We start from the raw sequence: 19,719 nt of genomic DNA on the forward strand, positions 1-19,719 counted from the left end.
ATTCTCTACCTTCTATTTTTCAACTTGAAGGTGTGTGTAGAGGAACAGAGAGCTGCACAGTCCTCAGACATACAACCCTGAAGACAGCTTCTGCTCGTCCACTTCCCTTCACCTAGAAGCATCTCTAAAATAAATCCTTAATTTGTTAGAGAGAAATACTTAACACCTTTTCTGCATGTATGTTTCATTGATTTTTGTAGTTGGTTGTCACTTTACCCTCTTGAGGCTAGATTTCTTGGGCTCTAATCTTGTTTCCCAAAGTTGCTTTAGATGCATCATGTAGAAAACTGACGTTTCATATCTCAACTGGTTTTTATTCATAATGTCTCTTTTCCGTGATATCTACTGGCTGAGTCAGACAAATATATGCGTGGCAAAATAAAGTGGCTATCATTAAATGACAAATTCTAACTTACTAATCCTTCAACAAAACAGACAAAAAAATATAGTTTACAATGTTAAAAATTGATCAATATATGAATATGGTCTACTTAAAACATTATTATTACTATTACATTATTATTATCATAAAACAAATTATACAATAAAAAATATTCTTTAAACTCCCTTCTAACAAAAGCAATTTATTTTGTATAGTAATTTGCACATTTAGTTAAATAATACAATACACTAGATAGTGATGAGTGTTGAGTGTCTCCAGTAAAGATTTTATGTCAACAGCCAATCTTAGAATTTCCTACTCATAACTATAACTTAGTACTTTTTGAAAACATAACTGGGCAAGGGAAAAAGTATCAATATGGCCAAATTCGATTAATACTCACGAGAGAATATTCCCAATATAGGCATAGTAGGAGCAACAGTAGGGCGTGGTTCCATCACAGCAGTAAGATTTGCAGTCTTTGCCACACTGAGCAAGGCAATCCTCTACAAAATAAAAACCATATCCGCGCAGTTACATTTCTGAAAATCCCAGCTTCCCGAAAAATCACTCTATTTCACATCTTGATCGGTCAACGACCACTCTTTAGCACATTTAGACTTTCATTTTACAAGGGATTTTACGTGCTCACAATTCTAAAACATTTGTAAGCATCTAAACTAGTCTTCCTTCCTTATTGGACATAAATCTGGAAAAGGCAAAGACCAGTCTTTGAACCTCCTCCATCGAGCACCATAATTGGTAGCCAGAGTTGGTTGAATGAGACATTGAAGGGAGGAATGAGTGATCCAACTAATCAGACATTAAATTGGTCAACACAGTTCTTGCAATAATTTTTAAATGATAAAGTCTTTTGACTTTAGGGTGCTACTTTCAACTACATTTAATGGAAAGTGTTGTTGACATGAATAATATCAACTGGAGATAATATTTAAGTAATGTATATTTTTCACCACAATGCATTATATGCTTTCCTTTCTCTACCATTTTTTACCTTCATAATTACAGTTTGTATACATAAGGTACCACAGATGAGTCTGCATATACTGTCAATCCATTTGGATTGGAAGATAATGAGTTAGTTAGCTGTGGGGAAAAGTTCTTATAGATAATTCACTGGTGAATAATTAAGAGTTTATTTGATGCCAGATTTAAGAATCAATAAGCTATGAAACAGCACTATGTGAAGAGGGGAATGTATTTTCTGATTAAAAAGGACATACCAGAGCTGACAAAACCAAATTACTGTTTTTTTTCCATGTTTTTGGCAAGGAAAATTATACCAAAATGTTAAATAAAAATTACCCTACCTTTAAAAAATTATTTATTCTTCCTAAATGGTTTATGTTTAACAAGTTAAGGTTATCATTTAGTTATAATCAATGGTATATATTACAATGGATATGTGAGTTTCAGGTACATGTAGGAAAACATTAAGTACAGTCTGATAATTTAAGTTACATGTTCAAGAATCACAAAATAGATCATTTCCAACTCAATCTCTGAAGGCAATAACTACTATCTAAATTATATAAGACTTTTGCTTTTCTGTCAAAGTCATAACATAAAAGTGCAAATGTTATATATATACCTACATGTCCATGTAATTGATTTGTCTAGAGAGGAAAATACAGATTTTGCTTTTAAATCACCTCCCTGACAAGATGATTCTTTACAAATTGATGCGATCAAAACCCAGCAAACTTCTTTCACCTTTATCAATAATGCATGACCTCTGTGGAACAAGTCAGAAGTTCATGTTTTCTCTTCCTCAATTTTATTCTACTTCATAAATGAACAAACCTTAGTGTTTTCTTCTGGGATGTGGTAAGAAGACATGAAAGGAAAAAATAACTACCTTTGTAAGATTCAGTAACTCTACTTAAATCCAAAATTTTGAAGACAGAAAACACGATCTAATGATTTATTGACAGTGTCTGCTTTTTGCAGTTTATTTTATCATTTTCCCAGGGAATTTCTATAGCTCTTATTTTTAGTACTGTTTAATTAAGTCAAATATTTAGACTAGTCAGTTATCTCAAGCGCTTAGCTGGGATGTTTTGCTTTATGCTCTTAAAAGCCGTTCAGATAGTGGGAGAGCTGACATCCCGCCTTATTCTGTCAGAGCAGGACAAGTGATTTTTAAATAGCATCATGGGGTGCCTTTTGGATAATGCCCAAGACAGTGACATCTTATTAAGCTCTCCATGATTATCGAAGATTCAATTACTGTTATTGTAAGGACATGGTGTTATCAAAATATTTTGAGCCAATGTTACAGGAAACCAAGCCCCAAATCTTGTAGCCAAGAAGCTGGATTATACCTGCAGCAAACATCTAGATCCTGTCACACATTGTTCATTATTTTTTATGGCATTTTCCAGCACTCTTGTCTACTTCCCAGAATTAAACAACTGAAAAGGGAAAGTTTAATAGTATGGCAAATACATTCACAATCACAACATTTCCAAACTGGGGGGTCAACCACACCTCAAACTTATTTTGATATGTTAGTTGCTTTCTCCGGTTTATTTGAGAATAATCCTATAAAGATCACAGTTTGGACAGTACAGAAGCATTTTCTCACTTGTAAACGAATGAAACATCCCAATGGCCCTCAGAAGATAAATAATATTATTACTAATATTCAAGTTAACATCCTCGAAAATTAGCTAGTTCCAATTTTCTTCAATGACTTTAGTTAAAGGCAGGATCTGAAAGAAGCTTCCCCGCTCCCATCTTAAGAAATGTGTAGTACAGGAAAGCATCTGGCTCCAAGCACTTGCTCAGAATTGGCTCTTGTAATCTATAGCTAAGGATCAGAAAGGAAGGAAAGGGAGGGGACAGAAATCACTGGCTAGGGTCAGGAAGGTTAAAACCTTGGCCAAATCCTGTCTTTGTAGCCTGCAGTGGGAGTTGGATAATAATATAAACACTTCGTTGAATCCCTTCCCAAAAGTGACTCCACAGTCAGACACGATGCTTCAGGTATAGAAACCTTGCTCTTATTTCCTTAACGAATGGAACCTGTATTTAATGCATTTTCCTTGGAGAAAATAATTCCGGTTACGGACAGTGCATCTACATAGGTTTTTGTCCCATTAAAGCTGGCAATTTATTTAACAGGGTATCTGGATTAATTCTATTTCTGCAGTGTTCCCCCATCTCACCCCAATCCTCACTTCCAGCCTTATCTCTTAGTTCCAACCCAACTGTGTTATCTGTTTTTGCATATACAAATCTCATGATTTTTGCCTTTGTTCACACTCTATCCTACTACATCTCCTATGTCCAAGGCTTCCTATAATTCAAAGGTGTAGGTCCTAAAAAGTCTTCCTCAATTAAATTTCTCTGAGCAAATATTTCCTGAGTTCCTCTTATGGGCCAGGTGTTTTGCTAGTCTCTGAGAATATTATGCTAAACAAAATAGACATCATCTTCATGGAGCATATACTCCTAAGCCAGCAATAAGGTCCCCTCCTTCGAACACCTAGAGCACATGGTGTATCTCTCCTATAACACAGCTTTTTATACCTTAGAGTAATGGGCACACCTGATCTCCCAGACAAGACTCAAAGCATGGCCTCTGTCCTATGTTATCATTCAACACATCTCACTCCATAAATATTAGTCGAGTGAATACGGCAAGCATAAAAAGGCCTCTGAAATAGAGTTCAGGAATTAATATCAAAAGCAATTAGCTAATCATTTCTTATCAAAGATGGTAACTCGACCTAGTATTGGCTTGCAATGACTTTGTAGCGTACTGGGGAGGGATGTGGATGGAGAGAAGAAATGAATGGAATGAGAACTTTTTAAACTGATCAAGCTTGCTGCTGGCCAGCTGGGCGGGTTTCCTGAATCCTGGGGTGGGGGGGGGGCTGTGCACTTAACATTGGGGGAACAGGAAGAAGGGAAGGAAAAGTGCAAATTAGAAGCTTTCGGCTCACCAAAGAGAATAAAATGGACAAAAGAACAAGAAAAAGTTGTTCAGTGGTGTGACTGAAGATGAGCAAGGGAATTAAAGTTTCATTTGCTGCGTTCTATTTTCTCATTTTTGTTTTCTTTCGGTAAACAGAGGAAGTGGAAAGAATTATCATTGTTTCAAATGAACTAATAAGGAGATTTTAATATAAAACAAATATTAATGCAATTGATTCTGTTAGACGCTCAAATTCTAAAAACCTTTACGACTTAAGTAAAAGAAATAAGTGCTGGAAACACATTAGAATGTGGACTCTCCTCATTAAATAGAAAGCACTTTTCCTATTTTATAAATTTCTGTATTTGAAGGTCAGCTATTCCCCTACAATAAAATATCTTTAAAACAACTTATAGACAGCCACTAATTTACATTTTAATAAACAGATTGGAAACTTCTGTAGAAGTTATTGTGATTCATTTCTGGCAAGGTTGAATGAGAAATTCACTTCTACTGATGTTCAGGTAAGAATGTTGAAGAACATCTTCATTTTGGTTGCAATATCTTTGTAAGTATCAAAAGGCAAGTCACAGTGCTATACATAAACTTACTACTGCAAGGTCATAGGTAAGCCTGTGGTGTTTCTTATAGGAATTTAGAGACATGAAAACACTTACAAAGAACTCTGCTTTTATCCTGTTTTTTAAAATATGAAGCAGATGCAAAGCCGCATGTGTAATTAACTTTATACATGAATAACCAACGAAAGGCCATTTTGGGCTCCCCATCAGTCACAAAACAAGAAAACTGCTTTGCTTCATCAATTATTAGCAATTCTCGCTAAGAATAATTAGGATGAGGGAAATGAGATGCCCGTCACCTATAAGCAAGTGCTTAACAAATTCAGCGAAAACAAATCAGATTCTGGGTGAATTTATGCCTCTCGAAAACCCTACATCTCAACTCAAAGCTTCCAATTACCCTGTCCACCACACTTGAGGATCATCTTCTAAAGAAGAAAAACAGAGGTCTAAGGCTTTTTTATTTCTGAAAGGGAAAATCCGGAATATTCGGAATGTGGAGGTGGAGGGGCCAGTGGGTAGCATTTACTGAAATGGAAAAGTCATCAGATTAGTTTATTTGAAACCTCAGCGATGCCTCCCTAACTTCAGGTGCTTTGCAAAAAACATGCTTTCCTCTCACAGCTCAGTCTCCACTCTCACCCCAAATTCCCGAGTCCTGGATACGACTGAAAAAAAAAAAAATGCACGCTATCCAGAAAATAAAAACAATAACCCGTAAATGTGGGGCTGGGGGTAGCTGCTTCGCGGAGAGAGAGAAAGGAAAAGAAAAAAAAAAAAGGAAACGTGTAAGGAAAGGGACAAAACACAACCGCGTGGAGGTCAAGCCAGGGCTGTAGCGCGCGGGCGCGGGCTTCTGCTCCTGCCTGCGGGGACCACACAGTCTCTGACCTCCCACCACGGTCCCGCGCATCCCGCCCAACCCGTGTTCGCCCGGAGTGTGACCCCAGCGCCGCCCCGAGCCCCCTTCCCCTCTCCCGCCGCCCTAGGTCACTGACCTGCGTAGACAAAGAGCAGGACCAACTTCGGAAGCAAGACCCCTGGACACCCGGGGACCCTCCGCGCGTCCATCCAAGCCGGTGGCCGGAGGTTGCGCGCCAGGACAGATGGACAGAGAGACAGACAGACCGGTCTGTAGAGAGGGCTGGGAGCCAAGGGAGAGCCCGGCACCGGGAGGGGACGGGGGAGCTGGAGGGCGGTCAGATGGAGAGGGCAGCGCTCTGGAGAGCCGGGTGGCGCGGAGACCTGGCCATCGCCCTGGGAGCTTTCGAGGGGAGCCCGGGCCGCCGCGCGGGGCTGCGCTGGGGCGGAGGTCTCTTTGTCTGTCCCCGCGGCGCTCGGGCGGCGGGCTAAGCGGCCGACCCAGCGTCCTCGGCCACCCGGGCTCACATTTCATCTCCGCGGGTGGCACCTACGCGAGGCTGGGGGCGGGGGTGGCCCCGACTCCTCCCCACGCTCCAGTTCTTCCTTCTATAGAGTGACTCTAGGAGCTTGGTCCTCTCCTGAAGGAACTTTTTCTAACCCTTTGCTTTGGCTATCGACACGGAGTTTAATAAGCTCCTTTATCGCCCTGCTCTCCCCTCCAATTTTTCTTTTGGAAGTAATGGGTGAAGAAAAGCTTTGTATTTTATCTTTACACAAATGAAGGGAATTTTCAGGGTTTAAGATGTTAGACAAAGAAAGAAGCCAGTGAGGAAAACCTGGGAGAATTGGAAAGTACAGAAACAGTGTATGGTTTAAGGAGAGCACTGTAGCAATATGTATCAAAATTCAAATGCACAAACACTTTAGTCAGTCCTCCGCTAGGAGTTTATAAATATACTGCCACATGGGTATTAGAGGATGCAAAGATACATCACCTCCAAAATAAACATAACCCGAGCTTCCTACTGTGTTTTATGCATCATTGCAGAGCTAACCATCCACCAGGTCCAGCAAGAAGCCTGGTCAATTTCTCCTTCTCCCTCAGCCTCAATAACCAGTCTATCACCAAGTACCACTGATTGTACGCCTAATCCCCACTCAAATGAATTCGCATTTTGGCCTCCATTTCTTCCCTAATATAGGCTCTTGCAGTCTCCATGATAACCATTCTCCTGACTCAAGGGACATCAGCCAGACTGAAGCTAGATTATTTCTTTTTAAACTACAGATTTAATCTCATTCATTCACCTGTTTAAAACTCAGTGGCTTCCTGTTGCCCTTAAGTTAGAATCCAAACATTTAATCCTTGGCTTCTGAGAAATTTCATCACTTGGTCCTACAGCCTCACAGTTTCTGGAAAGGAAAATAAAGCATGACTTGAGATTTTTTAAAAACTACAGAAAAATTATAAAATGGTCACGTTCAAAAACAACTTAGACTGTTCAATCAAATAGAGAGCATATTCGTAACACAGAGAAGAAATACAAAGATGAGGAAATCATCGATAAAAATATTAAAAAACTCCAAGGCACATAGAGGAGGCCTAAAATGAGAATAATATGCAGGCTCGAAGCAGTTTTAGAAGAAACAAAAATGAAGAAGCAAACAGCAAAGAGATTTTAAAAAAATTCTGAGCTATAATAATATTTGAATTTTCTGATGTAAAATGGTGAGTTCCAAAAAATTTTTTAAAAAAGAGGCACGCATATATACATATCCCAGAGACCTATTTGAACTTGTATAAATTAAAATCATATAAATTTTCATATATAATTTTAAAAAGGTCTCAGAAAAAGAATCAGACAGACATTAAACTTCTCATTTGCAACCTTGGAATTTAAAAGAGAGTGAAAATATTCCTAAACCATTGAAAGATAAAGACTATAGTCCAAGAATCTTATTCCCAAATTGGATTCCATTAATATTTGAGTTCATGAAGACATTTATAACAGTGTTTATTATCATTTTAAAACATGGTAAAGAGCTTACATGTCCAACAGAGGTAGAACAATTAAGTAAATTAGGATATGTGCATGTTATATCCAAACTTTAAAATGATGGGGAAAATCCATAAGATACATAGTTAAAAAGAAAAATGGGAAAGGAAAACTGGAAGTAACCCATGGATAAACAGATTGCGGTATATCCATACAATGAAACACTCCTCAGCAATAAAAGGAAGTTTGAAGTACATGCAACAACACGGATAAATCTCTGCTAATAATATGCTGAGCAAAGAAGCCAGACACAAACAAATTACTGTTATTTTGTTTATATGAAATTCTAGAAAGGCACAATTAATCTATAGTGACAGAAAGCAGATCAATGGTTGCCTGAGGGTGTGTGTAGGAAGAGGAGATTGATGGCAGAAGGTCATGAGGGAACTTTTTTGGGGTGATGGAAATGTTCTATATCTTGATAATGGTGGCTATTCTACAGGTGTATACATGTGCTGAAGTCATGGAATTGTACACTTAACAGTACACTTAAAATGTGTATGTTTTAGTGTATGTAAATTTTACCTCAAAGAAGTTGATATTTCAATAGCTGTGCTAATTCATAATAGGGGATAAGAGTATACACATCATTTTATGTACATTTAAGGTTTCTGTGTGTGCCTGGTCTTCATCTTCATTAAAAGATGTGCAGATGCCAGGAAAAGAAAGTGTTCATGCAGACATGGGCATAAAACCCAAAGGAAAGCAAGGAGGGAAAAAAATGTAGAAGTAAAAGGGAGATGAACTAAGTATGGCATTCAGGGCGTAGAAAGAATATTGAATGCTGTGTACCAGGGCCATTTTTAAGTTCTTCAAAATTTCAATTAATACTCTCAACATCCCATTGAGGTGGATACTATTATTATTATCACCCTTGTTCTATGAGCAAAGTCAGGAGGCCCAGCGTGGGTAAATAACTTTGCCAAAGTCACACAGCAATGAGTGGTGCCTGATAGTGTAACTCCAAAGCAGAACATCTGCCCCTAAACACAGAAGCTAAATTGTCTTTCAAAATTAATAGCTTGGTTGGTTTCAGTGACGTTTAGAATTGCCAGTTTGACCATATCAAAAACAAGAGATAAAATACTTGCCAATGACCTTGGTCAACTGAACTTATTTCAGTTAGCTTCAATAAAGCTTAATGAGCAGTCCTATGTGCAAGACCTAGTACCAAGTGTGGGAAGTTTTAAGGAATTAACCTTCTTTGAAGCTTTGTAGAAGGGCAGTTTGATAAAAGCACAAAGTACTATTGGTTTTAAGATTTTTCTCTCACAATTCTATGTCCCACAATAATAATCTACCATTAATGATGAGTGGTTTTGCTACAGTTTAGAAAGCATTTCTGCATGTGTAATATCTCATTTAATCATCATAATCCTAAAATGGATTGTATTACTATTATTATTTTTTATTGCTGTTATTTTTGTTGTAGCTTAGAAGTATGGTTCTGAAAGTTTAGTGTGTATCAGAAGCACCTGCAGGGCCTGTTAAAACACAGGTCACTGGACCTAACTCGATTTGGTAGGTTTAGGGTGGTACCCGAGAATTTGCATTTCTAAAAAGTTCCTGGTTGATGCGATGCTGCTTGCTGGGTACCACAACTAGAACCAAACCACTGGTTTAGAAAATTCTGACTGAGAGAATCTTGCCCCTTGCCTCAAGTGACTTCTAAGAGAAAGAAGCAGGTTTTAAATCCAGGTTTCTCTTTCTAGCTCTTATACCCATTTTAGTATACTGCTGTTTCTCATCTTCACATTCTCACCATGGTTCGACTATTAACAGCCCTGCAAATCACCTTTTAATTAATTAATTAATTTATTTTTGGCTGTGTTGCGTCTTCGTTTCTGTGCGACGGCTTTCTCCAGTTGCGGCGAGCGGGGGCCACTCCTCATGGCGGTGCGTGGGCCTCTCACCGTCGCGGCCTCTCTTGTTACGGAGCACAGGCTCCAGACGCGCAGGCTCAGTAGTTGTGGCACATGGGCCCAGTTGCTCCGCGGCATGTGGGATCTTCCCAGACCAGGGCTCGAACCCGTGTCCCCTGCATTGGCAGGCAGATTCTCAACCACTGCGCCACCAGGGAAGCGCCCAAATCACCTTTTAAATGTTCTAATTTTACGTCTCACAAGGATTTCTGATGAGTATCTCATAATTAAAAGTGGGATTTGAGTTTGAGGGTTTTTTTCCCGCTCAATATGACCATATTAGCTTTTCAAAGGAAATTTGGGAGAAATTCATGTAACAGCCATATGCTTTGAAATATTAATTTAGTTTTAAAAGTCTATCCACAGGGAAGTAATTTTATTCTGTAATCCATCTTGTGTGGCATTAAATGCTCGGCTCTTAAAAGACTGCAGTGTAAGAACTTCACATTTTAGAGGAAATATACTAGTATCGCTTCTAAGTACATAATGTAGCCTATTTTATTTAACTATTTAAATCAGATGTTTCATCATTTCTTTAAATTTGTGTAAAATATCCAACAATCTGTCCCTAATTCAAAGAAGGACAAAGGACAAGATGGAAACTTTACCATTTGGATATTTTCTTGTTTGTTCTATCATTTGTGACACTTTCATTTACTCAGAGGATGATGAAACAATGACATTTGTGTAGATTTGTTTTTTGCTTTGTTTTTTATTTTCTGTTTGGAAATAATGTCAAACAGAAAATCTGCAAGAGTAGTACAAAGACACCCATGTTTCCTTTACTCAGATTCACCAATCGTTAACATTTTGTCCCATATGTTTATCATTTGCTCTTTTTCTATATATGTGTATGCATTATTGTTTTACTGAACCATTTGAGAGTAAGTTGCATACATCATATCTCTTTCCCCCAAATACTTTAGTGTATAGGTCGGTTTGTTGGAAATTTCTACTCTATAGTTGCTGCTTTTTCCTTTCCTAGGAATATGCAATCTGTGGGAATACATTAAACCAAACGTCCTGCTCTTCAGCAAAATCCCTCTCCCCCTTAGATTTAACACGTATGAATGTTTTTTGCTTGAAGCAGTCTTTACTATGATGGTTGCAAAATGATGATTTTTCAAACTCCAAAACTGTCTCTGCATTAGCCAATTGGCACTTGGCGTTCAAAACAAGAATGCTTCTCTTTTATTGATTGATTGATTGATCATCAATAAGGACTCATGAATTCCTATTTTTTGAGGGTTTATAATTTGTTAATCTCAAAATCTCCCACATTTGGCCAGTGGAGTCCCTTCAAACTAGCTCCTATGTCCTTGTGACACATCTCATAATTGCTTCAGGCACTTCTTAACTTCCTGATATAAAAGATGTTCCAGGTCCATATTGAATCTTCCCTTCCCCAGCCCTGGAATCAGTCTTTCTCTGAGGAGTCCTGGTTCCTTTTAATGGATAATGGCATTAGAAATCAAGATCTCATCACTAGATGTGCTTGTTGCTACTCGAGTGTCTTTGCTTCTTGGGCCTTCCAGTGGGCAGAGATAAGAAATATATGCATGTTTGATATATGAGTCTACACCAACACCTCCAATTCCAATTCATCACCATAGGACTCTTCCTCAATTTCCGCCATTTCACATCTGTAACTCCCTTTTTACATTAACTTAGTTTTGCATTCCTATAATACATTTTAAATTGTTTCAGAATTACTTTGCTTATGTCACTATCAAAAATGATAATGCAAAAAAAAAAAAAACACCCAACACTAAAAAGAGTTCAGAAATTGTTTTCATTACTCCCCCGCCCTACTCGACCCAAGAAGGGTATATAAGGGTATATAATTTATTAGTGTGTTCATAATATACTTGAATTAGTCAAACTCTCCCTCTCTAGCCCCAACTTTAATTTAATTGAAATGTAGTGGGGTTCATTTATTTCCATTTGTTTTCAGTTTTAGTTTTTTGAGGTTGTTGCTTTTATCATTGTTGTTTCTTTTGGGTTTTTCCCCCATCTTTGTTGATTTAATTTTGTTTTTTGAATATGTAGAGCTTCTGAAAGTCAAAAGCAAACAGTAAGATGTATTCAGAGAAGTGTCAGTCCTTCCCATAGGCCTTTCATCTCAGTCTCCCCATGCCTTCAGTGGAACCAGCTTCATTGTTTTCTAGTTTGTCTCTCATGTGTTTCTTTTTGTTTGTAAAGAGGAGCAGCTTATTCTTTGTAGTGGGCAAAGAAATTTTAGATGTATTATAGGATTGTGGAATTGGAAATAGAAAGGGAGAAATCAGGGGTGATAGATTGAAATTGGAATTATTGGTATAGATGTCCTTATTTCCCTTTCTCTCTTACACAGGAGGTAGTCATCCATGCTTTTTTGCACTTCAGTGTTTTATACTGAATAATGCATTTTGGAAATCACTCTATATCAGTTCATAAAGATTGTCCTCAATTTTTTAATGCTTTGTAGTATCTCATTGTATAGCCTTCTCATATGTCTGGATCTTTAGATAGTTTCCAGTATTTTCAACTGCAAATAATGCTGCAATGAATAACCTTGGGAATATGTATTTTCTTATTGTTGCAGCTATATCTTCAGGGTAAATAAGCACAAGTGGAATTGCTGGGTTAGACAGTAAATGCATGTGTAGTTTTGTTAAATATTGCCAAATTCTCTTATAGAGGGAATATACCATTTTGCATTTCTACAAGAATTGCATCTGATTGCCTGTTGCCCACAGCTCTGCCAACAAAATATACTGTAAAGTGTTTGATTTTGTCATTTTTATCAGTTTTATGGGATTGGTGGTATCTCTTGAACTCCTCTTATTATGATTGAAATTGAACGTGCTTTCTTTTTTTTTTTAAACAACTTTGTTAGAGTATAATTGCTTTACAATGGTGTGTTAGGTTCTGCTGTATAACTGTGAATCAGCTATACATATATCCCCATATCTCCTCCCTCTTGGTCTCCCTCCCACCCTCCCTATCCCACCCCTCTAGGTGGACACAAAGCACTGAGCTGATTTCCCTGTGCTATGTGGCTGCTTCCCACTAGTTAGCTATTTTACATTTGGTAGTGTATATATGTCCATGCCACTCTCTCACTTCATCCCAGCTTACCCTTCCCCCTCCCCGTGTCCTCAAGTCCATTCACTATGTCTGCATCTTTACTCCTGTCCTGCCCCTAGGTTCTTCAGAACCATTTTTTTTTTTTTAGATTCCATATATATGTGTTAGCATACAGTATTTGTTTTTCTCTTTCTGACTTACTTCACTCTGTATGACAGTCTCTAGCTCCATCAACCTCACTATAAATAACTCAATTTCATTTCTTTTTATGGCTGAGTAATATTCCATTATATATATGTGCCACATCTTCTTTATCCATTCATCTGTCAATGGACACTTAGGTTGCTTCCATGTCCTGGCTATTGTAAATAGAGCTGCAGTGAACATTATAGCACATGACTCTTTTTGAATTATGGTTTTCTCTGGTTATATGCCCAGTAGTGGGATTGCAGGGTCGTATGGTAGCTCTATTTTTAGTTTTCTGAGGAACCTCCAAACTGTTCTCCATAGTGGCTGTATCAATTTACATTCCCACCAACAGTGCAAGAGGGTTCCCTTTTCCCCACACTTTCTCCAGCATTTATTGTTTGTAGATTTTTGGATGATGGCCATTCTGATGGGTGTGAGGTGATACCTTGTTGTAGTTTTGATTTGCAGTTCTCTAATGATTAGTGATGTTGAGCTACCTTTCATGTGTTTGTTGACAATCTGTATATCTTCTTTGGAGAAATGTCTATTTAGGTCTTCTGCCCATTTTTTGATTGGGTTGTTTGCTTTTTTGATATTGAGCGGCATGAGCTGCTTGTATGTTTTGGAGATTAATCCTTTGTCAGTTGCTTCATTTGCAAATATTTTCTCCCATTCTCAGGGCTGTCTTTTCACCTTGTTTATGGTTTCCTTGGCTGTGCAAAAGCTTTTAAGTTTCATTAGGTCCCATTTGTTTATTTTTCTTTTTATTTCCATTTCTCTAGGAGGTGGGTCAAAAAGGATCTTGCTGTGATTTATATCATAGAGTGTTCTGCCTATGTTTTCCTCTAAGAGTTTTTTAGTGTCTGGCCTTACATTTAGGTCTTAATCCATTTTGAGTTTATTTTTGTGTATGGTGTTAGGGAGTGTTCTAATTTCATTCTTTTACATGTAGCTGTCCAGTTTTCCCAGCACCACTTATTGAAGAGGCTGTCTTTTCTCCATTGTACATTCTTCCTCCTTTAAAAAGGTCAAAAATAAGGTAACCATGTGTGCATGGGTTTATCTCTGGGCTTTCTATCCTGTTCCATTGATCTATATTTCTGTTTTTGTGCCAGTACCATACTGTCTTGATTACTGTAGCTTTGTAGTATAGTCTGAGGTCCAGGAGCCTGATTCTTCCAGCTCCGTTTTTCTTTCTCAAGATTGCTTTGGCTATTCGGGGTCTTTTGTGTTTCCATACAAATTGTGAAGTTTTTTGTTCTAGTTCTGTGAAAAATGCCATTGGTAGTTTGATAGGGATTGCCTTGAATCTGTAGATTGCTTTAGGTAGTATAGTCATTTTCACAATGTTGAGTCATCCAATCCAAGAACATGGTATATTTCTCCATTTGTTTGTATCGTTTTTAATTTCTTTCATCAGTGTCTTATAGTTTTCTGCATACAGGTCTTTTGTCTGCATAGGTAGGTTTATTCCTAGATATTTTATTCTATTCATTGCAGTGGTAAATGGGAGTGGTTTCCTTAAATTCTGTTTCAGATTTTTCATCATTAGTGTATAGGAATGAAAGAGATTTCTGTCTATTCATTTTGTATCCTGCTACTTTACCAAATTCATTGATTAGCTCTCGTAGTTTTCTGGTAGCATCTTTAGTATCACGTCATCTGCAAACTGACAGCTTTACTTCTTTTCCGATTTGGATTACTTTTATTTCTTTCTCTTCTCTGTTTGCTGTGGCTAAAACTTCCAAAACTATGTTGAATAACAGTGGTGAGAGTGGACAACCTTGTCTTGTCCCTGATCTTAGTGGAAATGGTTTCAGTTTTTCACCATTGAGAACAACGTTGGCTGTGGGTTTGTCACATATGACCTTTATGATGTTGAGGTAAGTTCCCTCTATGACTACTTTCTGGAGGGTTTTTATCATAAATGGGTGTTGAATTTTATAGAAAGCTTTTCCTGAATCTATTGAGTTGATCATATGGTTTTTCTCCTTCAATTTGTTAATGTGGTGTATCACATTGATTGATTTGCGTATATTGAAGAATCCTTGCATTCCTGGGATAAACCCCACTTGATCATGGTGTATGATCCTTTTAATGTGCTGTTGGATTCTGTTTGCAAGTATTTTGTTGAGGATTTTTGCATCTATGTTCATCAGTGATATTGGCTTGTAGTTTTCTTTTTTTGTGGCATCTTTGTGTGGTTTTGGTATCAGGGTAATGGTGGCCTCATAGAATGAGTTTAGGAGTGCTCCTCCCTCTTCTATATTTTACAAGAGTTTGGAAAGGATAGGTGTTTGCTCTTCTCTAAAAGTTTGATAGAATTCACCTCTGAAGCCATCTGGTCCTGGGCTTTTGTTTGTTGGAAGATTTTTAATCACAGTTGCAATTTCAGTGCTTGTGATTTGTCTGTTTATATTTTCTGTTTCTTCCTGGTTCAGTCTTGGATAGTTGTGCTTTTCTAAGCATTTGTCCATTTCTTCCAGGTTGTCCATTTTATTGGCATATAGTTGCTTGTAATAATCTCTCATGACCCTTTGTATTTCTGCAGTGTCAATTGTTACTTCTTTTTCATGTCTAATTGTATTGATTTGAGTCTTCCCCCTTTTTTCTTGATCAGTCTGGCTAATGGTTTATCAATTTGGTTTATCTTCTCAAAGAACCAGCTTTTAGTTTTATTGATCTTTGCGATTGTTTCCTTTATTTCTTTTTAATTTATTCCTGATCTGATATTCATGATTTCTTTCCTTCCGTTAACTTTGGCATATTTTTGTTCTTCTTTCTCTAATTGCTTTAGGTGTAAGGTTAGGTTGTTTATTCGAGATGTTTCTTGTTTCTTGAGGTAGGATTGTATTTCTGTAAACTTCCCTCTTAGAACTGCTTTTGCTGCATCGCATAGGTTTTAGGTCGTCGTGTTTTCATTTTTATTTGTTTCTAGGTATCTTTTGATTTCCTCTTTGATTTCTTCAGTGATATCTTGGTTATTAAGTAGTGTATTGTTTAGCCTCCATGTGTTTTTACTTTTTACAGATTTTTTCCTGTAATTGATATCTAGTCTCATAGTATTGTGGTCAGAAAAGATACTTGATACAATTTCAATTTTCTTAAGTTTACCAAGGCTTGATTTGTGACCCAAGATATGATCTACTCTGGAGAATGTTCCATGAGCACTTGAGAAGAAAGTGTATTCTGTTGTTTTGGGATCGAATGTCCTGTAAATATCAATTAAGTCCATCTTGTTTAACGTGTCATTTAAGGCTTGTGTTTCCTTGTTGATTTTCAGTTTGGTTGATCTGTCCATTGGTGAAAGTGGGGTGTTAAAGACCCCTACTATGATTGTGTTACTGTCGATTTCCCCTTTTATGGCTGTTAGCATTTGCCTTATGTATTGTGGTGCTCCTATGTTGGGTGCATAAATATTTACAATTGTTATACAGTCTTCTTCTTGGATTGATCCCTTGATCATTATGTCATGTCCTTCTTTTTCTCTTGTAATAATTTTTATTTTAAAGTCTATTTTGTGTGATATGAGAATTGCTACTCCAGTTTTCTTTTGATTTCCATTTGCATGGAATATCTTTTTCCATCCCCTCACTTTCAGTCTGTATGTGACCCTAGGTCTGAAGTGGGTCTCTTGTAGGCAGTATATTTACGGGTCTTGTGTTTGTATCCATTCAGCCAGTCTATGATTTTTGGTGGGAGCATTTAATCCATTTACATTTAAGGTAGTTATCAATATGTATGTTCCTATTATCATTTTCTAAATTGTTTTGGGTTTGTTATTGTAAGTCTTTTCCTTCTGTTGTGTTTCCTGCCTAGAGAAGTTTCTTTAGCATTTGCTGTAGAGATGGTCTGGTGGTACTGAATTCTCTTAGCTTTTGCTTGTCTGTAAAGGTTTCAATTTCTCCATCGAATCTCAGTGAGATCCTTGCTGGGTAGAGTAATCTAGTTTGTAGTTTTTCCATTTCATCACTTTAAATATGTCCTGCCACTCCCTTCTGGCCAACAGAGTTTCTGCTGAAAGGTCAGCTGTTAACCTTATGGGGATTCCCTTGTATGTTAATTATTGGTTTTCCCTTGCTGCTTGTAATAATTTTTCTTTGTATTTAATTTTTGATAGTTTGATTAGTATGTGTCTTGTTGTGTTTCTCCTTGGCTTTATCCTGGATGGGACTCTCTGCACTTCCTGAACTTGATTGACTACTTCCTTACCCATATTAGGGAAGTTTTCAACTATAATCTCTCCAAATATTTTCTCAGGACATTTTTTTCCTCTTCTTCTTCTGGGACCCCTATAATTCGGATGTTGGTATGTTTAATGTTGTCCCAGAGGTCTCTGAGACTGTCCTCAATTCTTTTCATTCTTTTTTCTTTATTTGCTCTGCAGTAGCTATTTCCACGATTTTATCTTCCAGGTCACTTATCTGTTCTTCTGCCTCAATTATTCTGCTATTGATTCCTTATAGAGAATTTTAAATTTCATTTATTGTGTTATTCATCATTGTGTGTTTGCTCTTTAGTTCTTCTAGTTCCTTGTTAAACGTTTCTTGTATTTTCTCCATTCTATTTCCAAGATTTTGGATCATCTTTACTATCATTCCTCTGAATTCTTTTTCAGGTAGACTGCCTATGTCTTTTTCATTTGTTTGGTGTGGTGGGTTTTTACCTTGCTCCTTCATCTGCTGTGTATTTCTCTGTCTTCTCATTTTGCTTAACTTACTGTGTTTGGGGTCTCCTTTTCACAGGCTGCAGGTTCGTAGTTCCCACTGTTTTTGGTGCCTGCTCCCAGTGGGTAAGGTTGGTTCAGTGGGTTGTGTAGGCTTCCTGGTGGAGGGGACTGGTGCCTTTGTTTTGATGGATGAGGCTGGAATTTGTCTTTCTGGTGGGCTGGACCACATATGGTGGTGTGTTTTGGGATGTCTGTGACCTTATTATGATTTTAGGCAGCTTCACTGCTAATGAGTGGGGTTGTGTTCCTGTCTTGTCAGTTGTTTGGCATAGGGTGTCCAGCACTGTAGCTTGCTGGTCATTGAGTGGAGCTGGGTCTGGACATAGGGATGGAGATCTCTGGGAGAGCTTTCACCGTTTGATATTATGTGGGACCTGGAGGTCTCTGGAGGACCAGTGTCCTGATCTCGGCTCTCCCACCTCAGAGGCTCAGCCCTGACACCCGGCCAGAGCACCATGGCCCTGTCAGCCACACAGCTCAGAAGAAAAGGGAGGAAAAAAAAAGAAAGAAAGAAAAAATAAATAAATAAAATAAAGTTATTACAATGGAAAATATTATTAAAAATAAAAACATTAAAACGTACTAAAAGAAAAAGAAAGAGAGAAAAAAAGAAGAGAGCAACCAAAGCAAAAAACAAATCCACCAATGATAACAAGCGCTAAAAACTATACTAAATAAATAAATAAATAAATAAAATGGACTCTCAGAACCCTAGGACAATTGGCAAAGCAAAGCTATACAGACAAAATCACACACAGAAGCATACACATACACACTCACAAAAAGAGAAAAAGGAAAAAAATATTTATATATAAAAAAGGAAGAGAGCAACAAAATCAATAAACAAATCTACCAATGATAATAAGCTCTAAATACTAAACTACAATAAACATAAAACCATAAACAAATTAGATTCAGAAAGCAAACCCCAAGTCTACCCTTGCTCCCAAACTCACCGCCTCAGTTTTGGGATGATTTGTTGTCTATTGAGGCATTCCATAGATTCAGGGTACATCAAGTTGATTGTGGAGATTTCATCTATTGCTCCTGAGGCTGCTGGGAGAAATTTCCCTTTCTCTCTTTGTTCGCACAGCTCCTGGGGTTCAGCTTTGGATTTGGCCCCACCTCTGAGTGTAGGTCGCCTGAGGGCATCTGTTCCCCGCCCAGACAGGATGAGGTTAAAGGAGCGGCTGATTAGGGGACTCTGGCTCACTCAGGCAGGGGGGAGGGAGGGGTACGGAATTCAGGGTGAGCCTGCGGCTGCAGAGGCCTGCATGACATTGCAACAGTGTGTTCTCCTGGGGAAGTTGTCCCTGGACCACTGAACCCTGGCAGTGGTGGGCTGCACAGGCTCCTGGGAGGGGAAGTGTGGATAGTGACCTGTGCTCGCACACAGGCTTCTTGGTGGCTGTAGCAGCAGCCTTAGCATTTCATGCCCGTCTCTGGTGTCTGCACTGATAGCCATGGCTCGCGCCCGTCTCTAGAGCTCGTTTAGGCGGTGCTCTGAATCCCTTCTCCTCGTGCACCCCAAAACAATTGTCTCTTGCCTCTTAGGCAGGTCCAGACTTTTTCTTGGACTCCCTCCCGGCTAGCTGTGGTGCACTAGCCCCCTTCAGGCTGTGTTCATGGAGCCAACCCCAGTCCTCTCCCTGGGATCTGACCTCTGAAGCCCGAGCCTCAGCCTCCAGCCGCCACCCATCCCGGCGGGTGAGCAGACAAACCTCTTGGGCTGGTGAGTGCTGGTCGGCACTGATCCTCTGTGCGGGAATCTCTCCGCTTTGCCCTCCACGCCCCTGTTGCTGCGCTCTCCTCCGTGGCTCCGAAGCTTCACCCCCCACCCCCCACCCCCCTACCCCCTGTCTCCGCCAGTGAAGGGGCTTCCTAGTGTGTTGAAACTTTTCCTCCTTCACAGTTCCTTCCCAGAGGTGCAGGTCCCGTCCCTATTCTTTTGTCTCTGGTTTTCCTTTTTTCTTTTACCCTAGA

General features: G+C 38.6%; 1 protein-coding gene across 2 annotated transcripts in view; it reads right to left on the bottom strand.

Annotated features, from left to right (window-relative positions):
* CYYR1 (cysteine and tyrosine rich 1) overlaps positions 1-19,719 on the bottom strand; it is a 137,832-nt gene that overhangs the window by 100,972 nt on the left and 17,141 nt on the right. The window contains exons 2-3 of one of the 2 annotated variants that reach the window (XM_082460626.1): positions 5,905-6,036; positions 786-888 (exon numbers count right to left, since the gene is read on the bottom strand). In XM_082460626.1, the coding sequence (XP_082316752.1) occupies positions 786-888; positions 5,905-6,036 (235 nt within the window). Of the gene's footprint in view, positions 1-785; positions 889-5,904; positions 6,360-19,719 lie in introns of those variants that run through there. The other variant, XM_082460627.1, reaches the window with a different exon arrangement.

This window comes from Balaenoptera physalus, assembly GCF_965194825.1.
Source record: "Balaenoptera physalus genome assembly, chromosome: 4".
In the NCBI taxonomy this organism is placed as follows: Eukaryota; Metazoa; Chordata; class Mammalia; order Artiodactyla; family Balaenopteridae; genus Balaenoptera; species Balaenoptera physalus.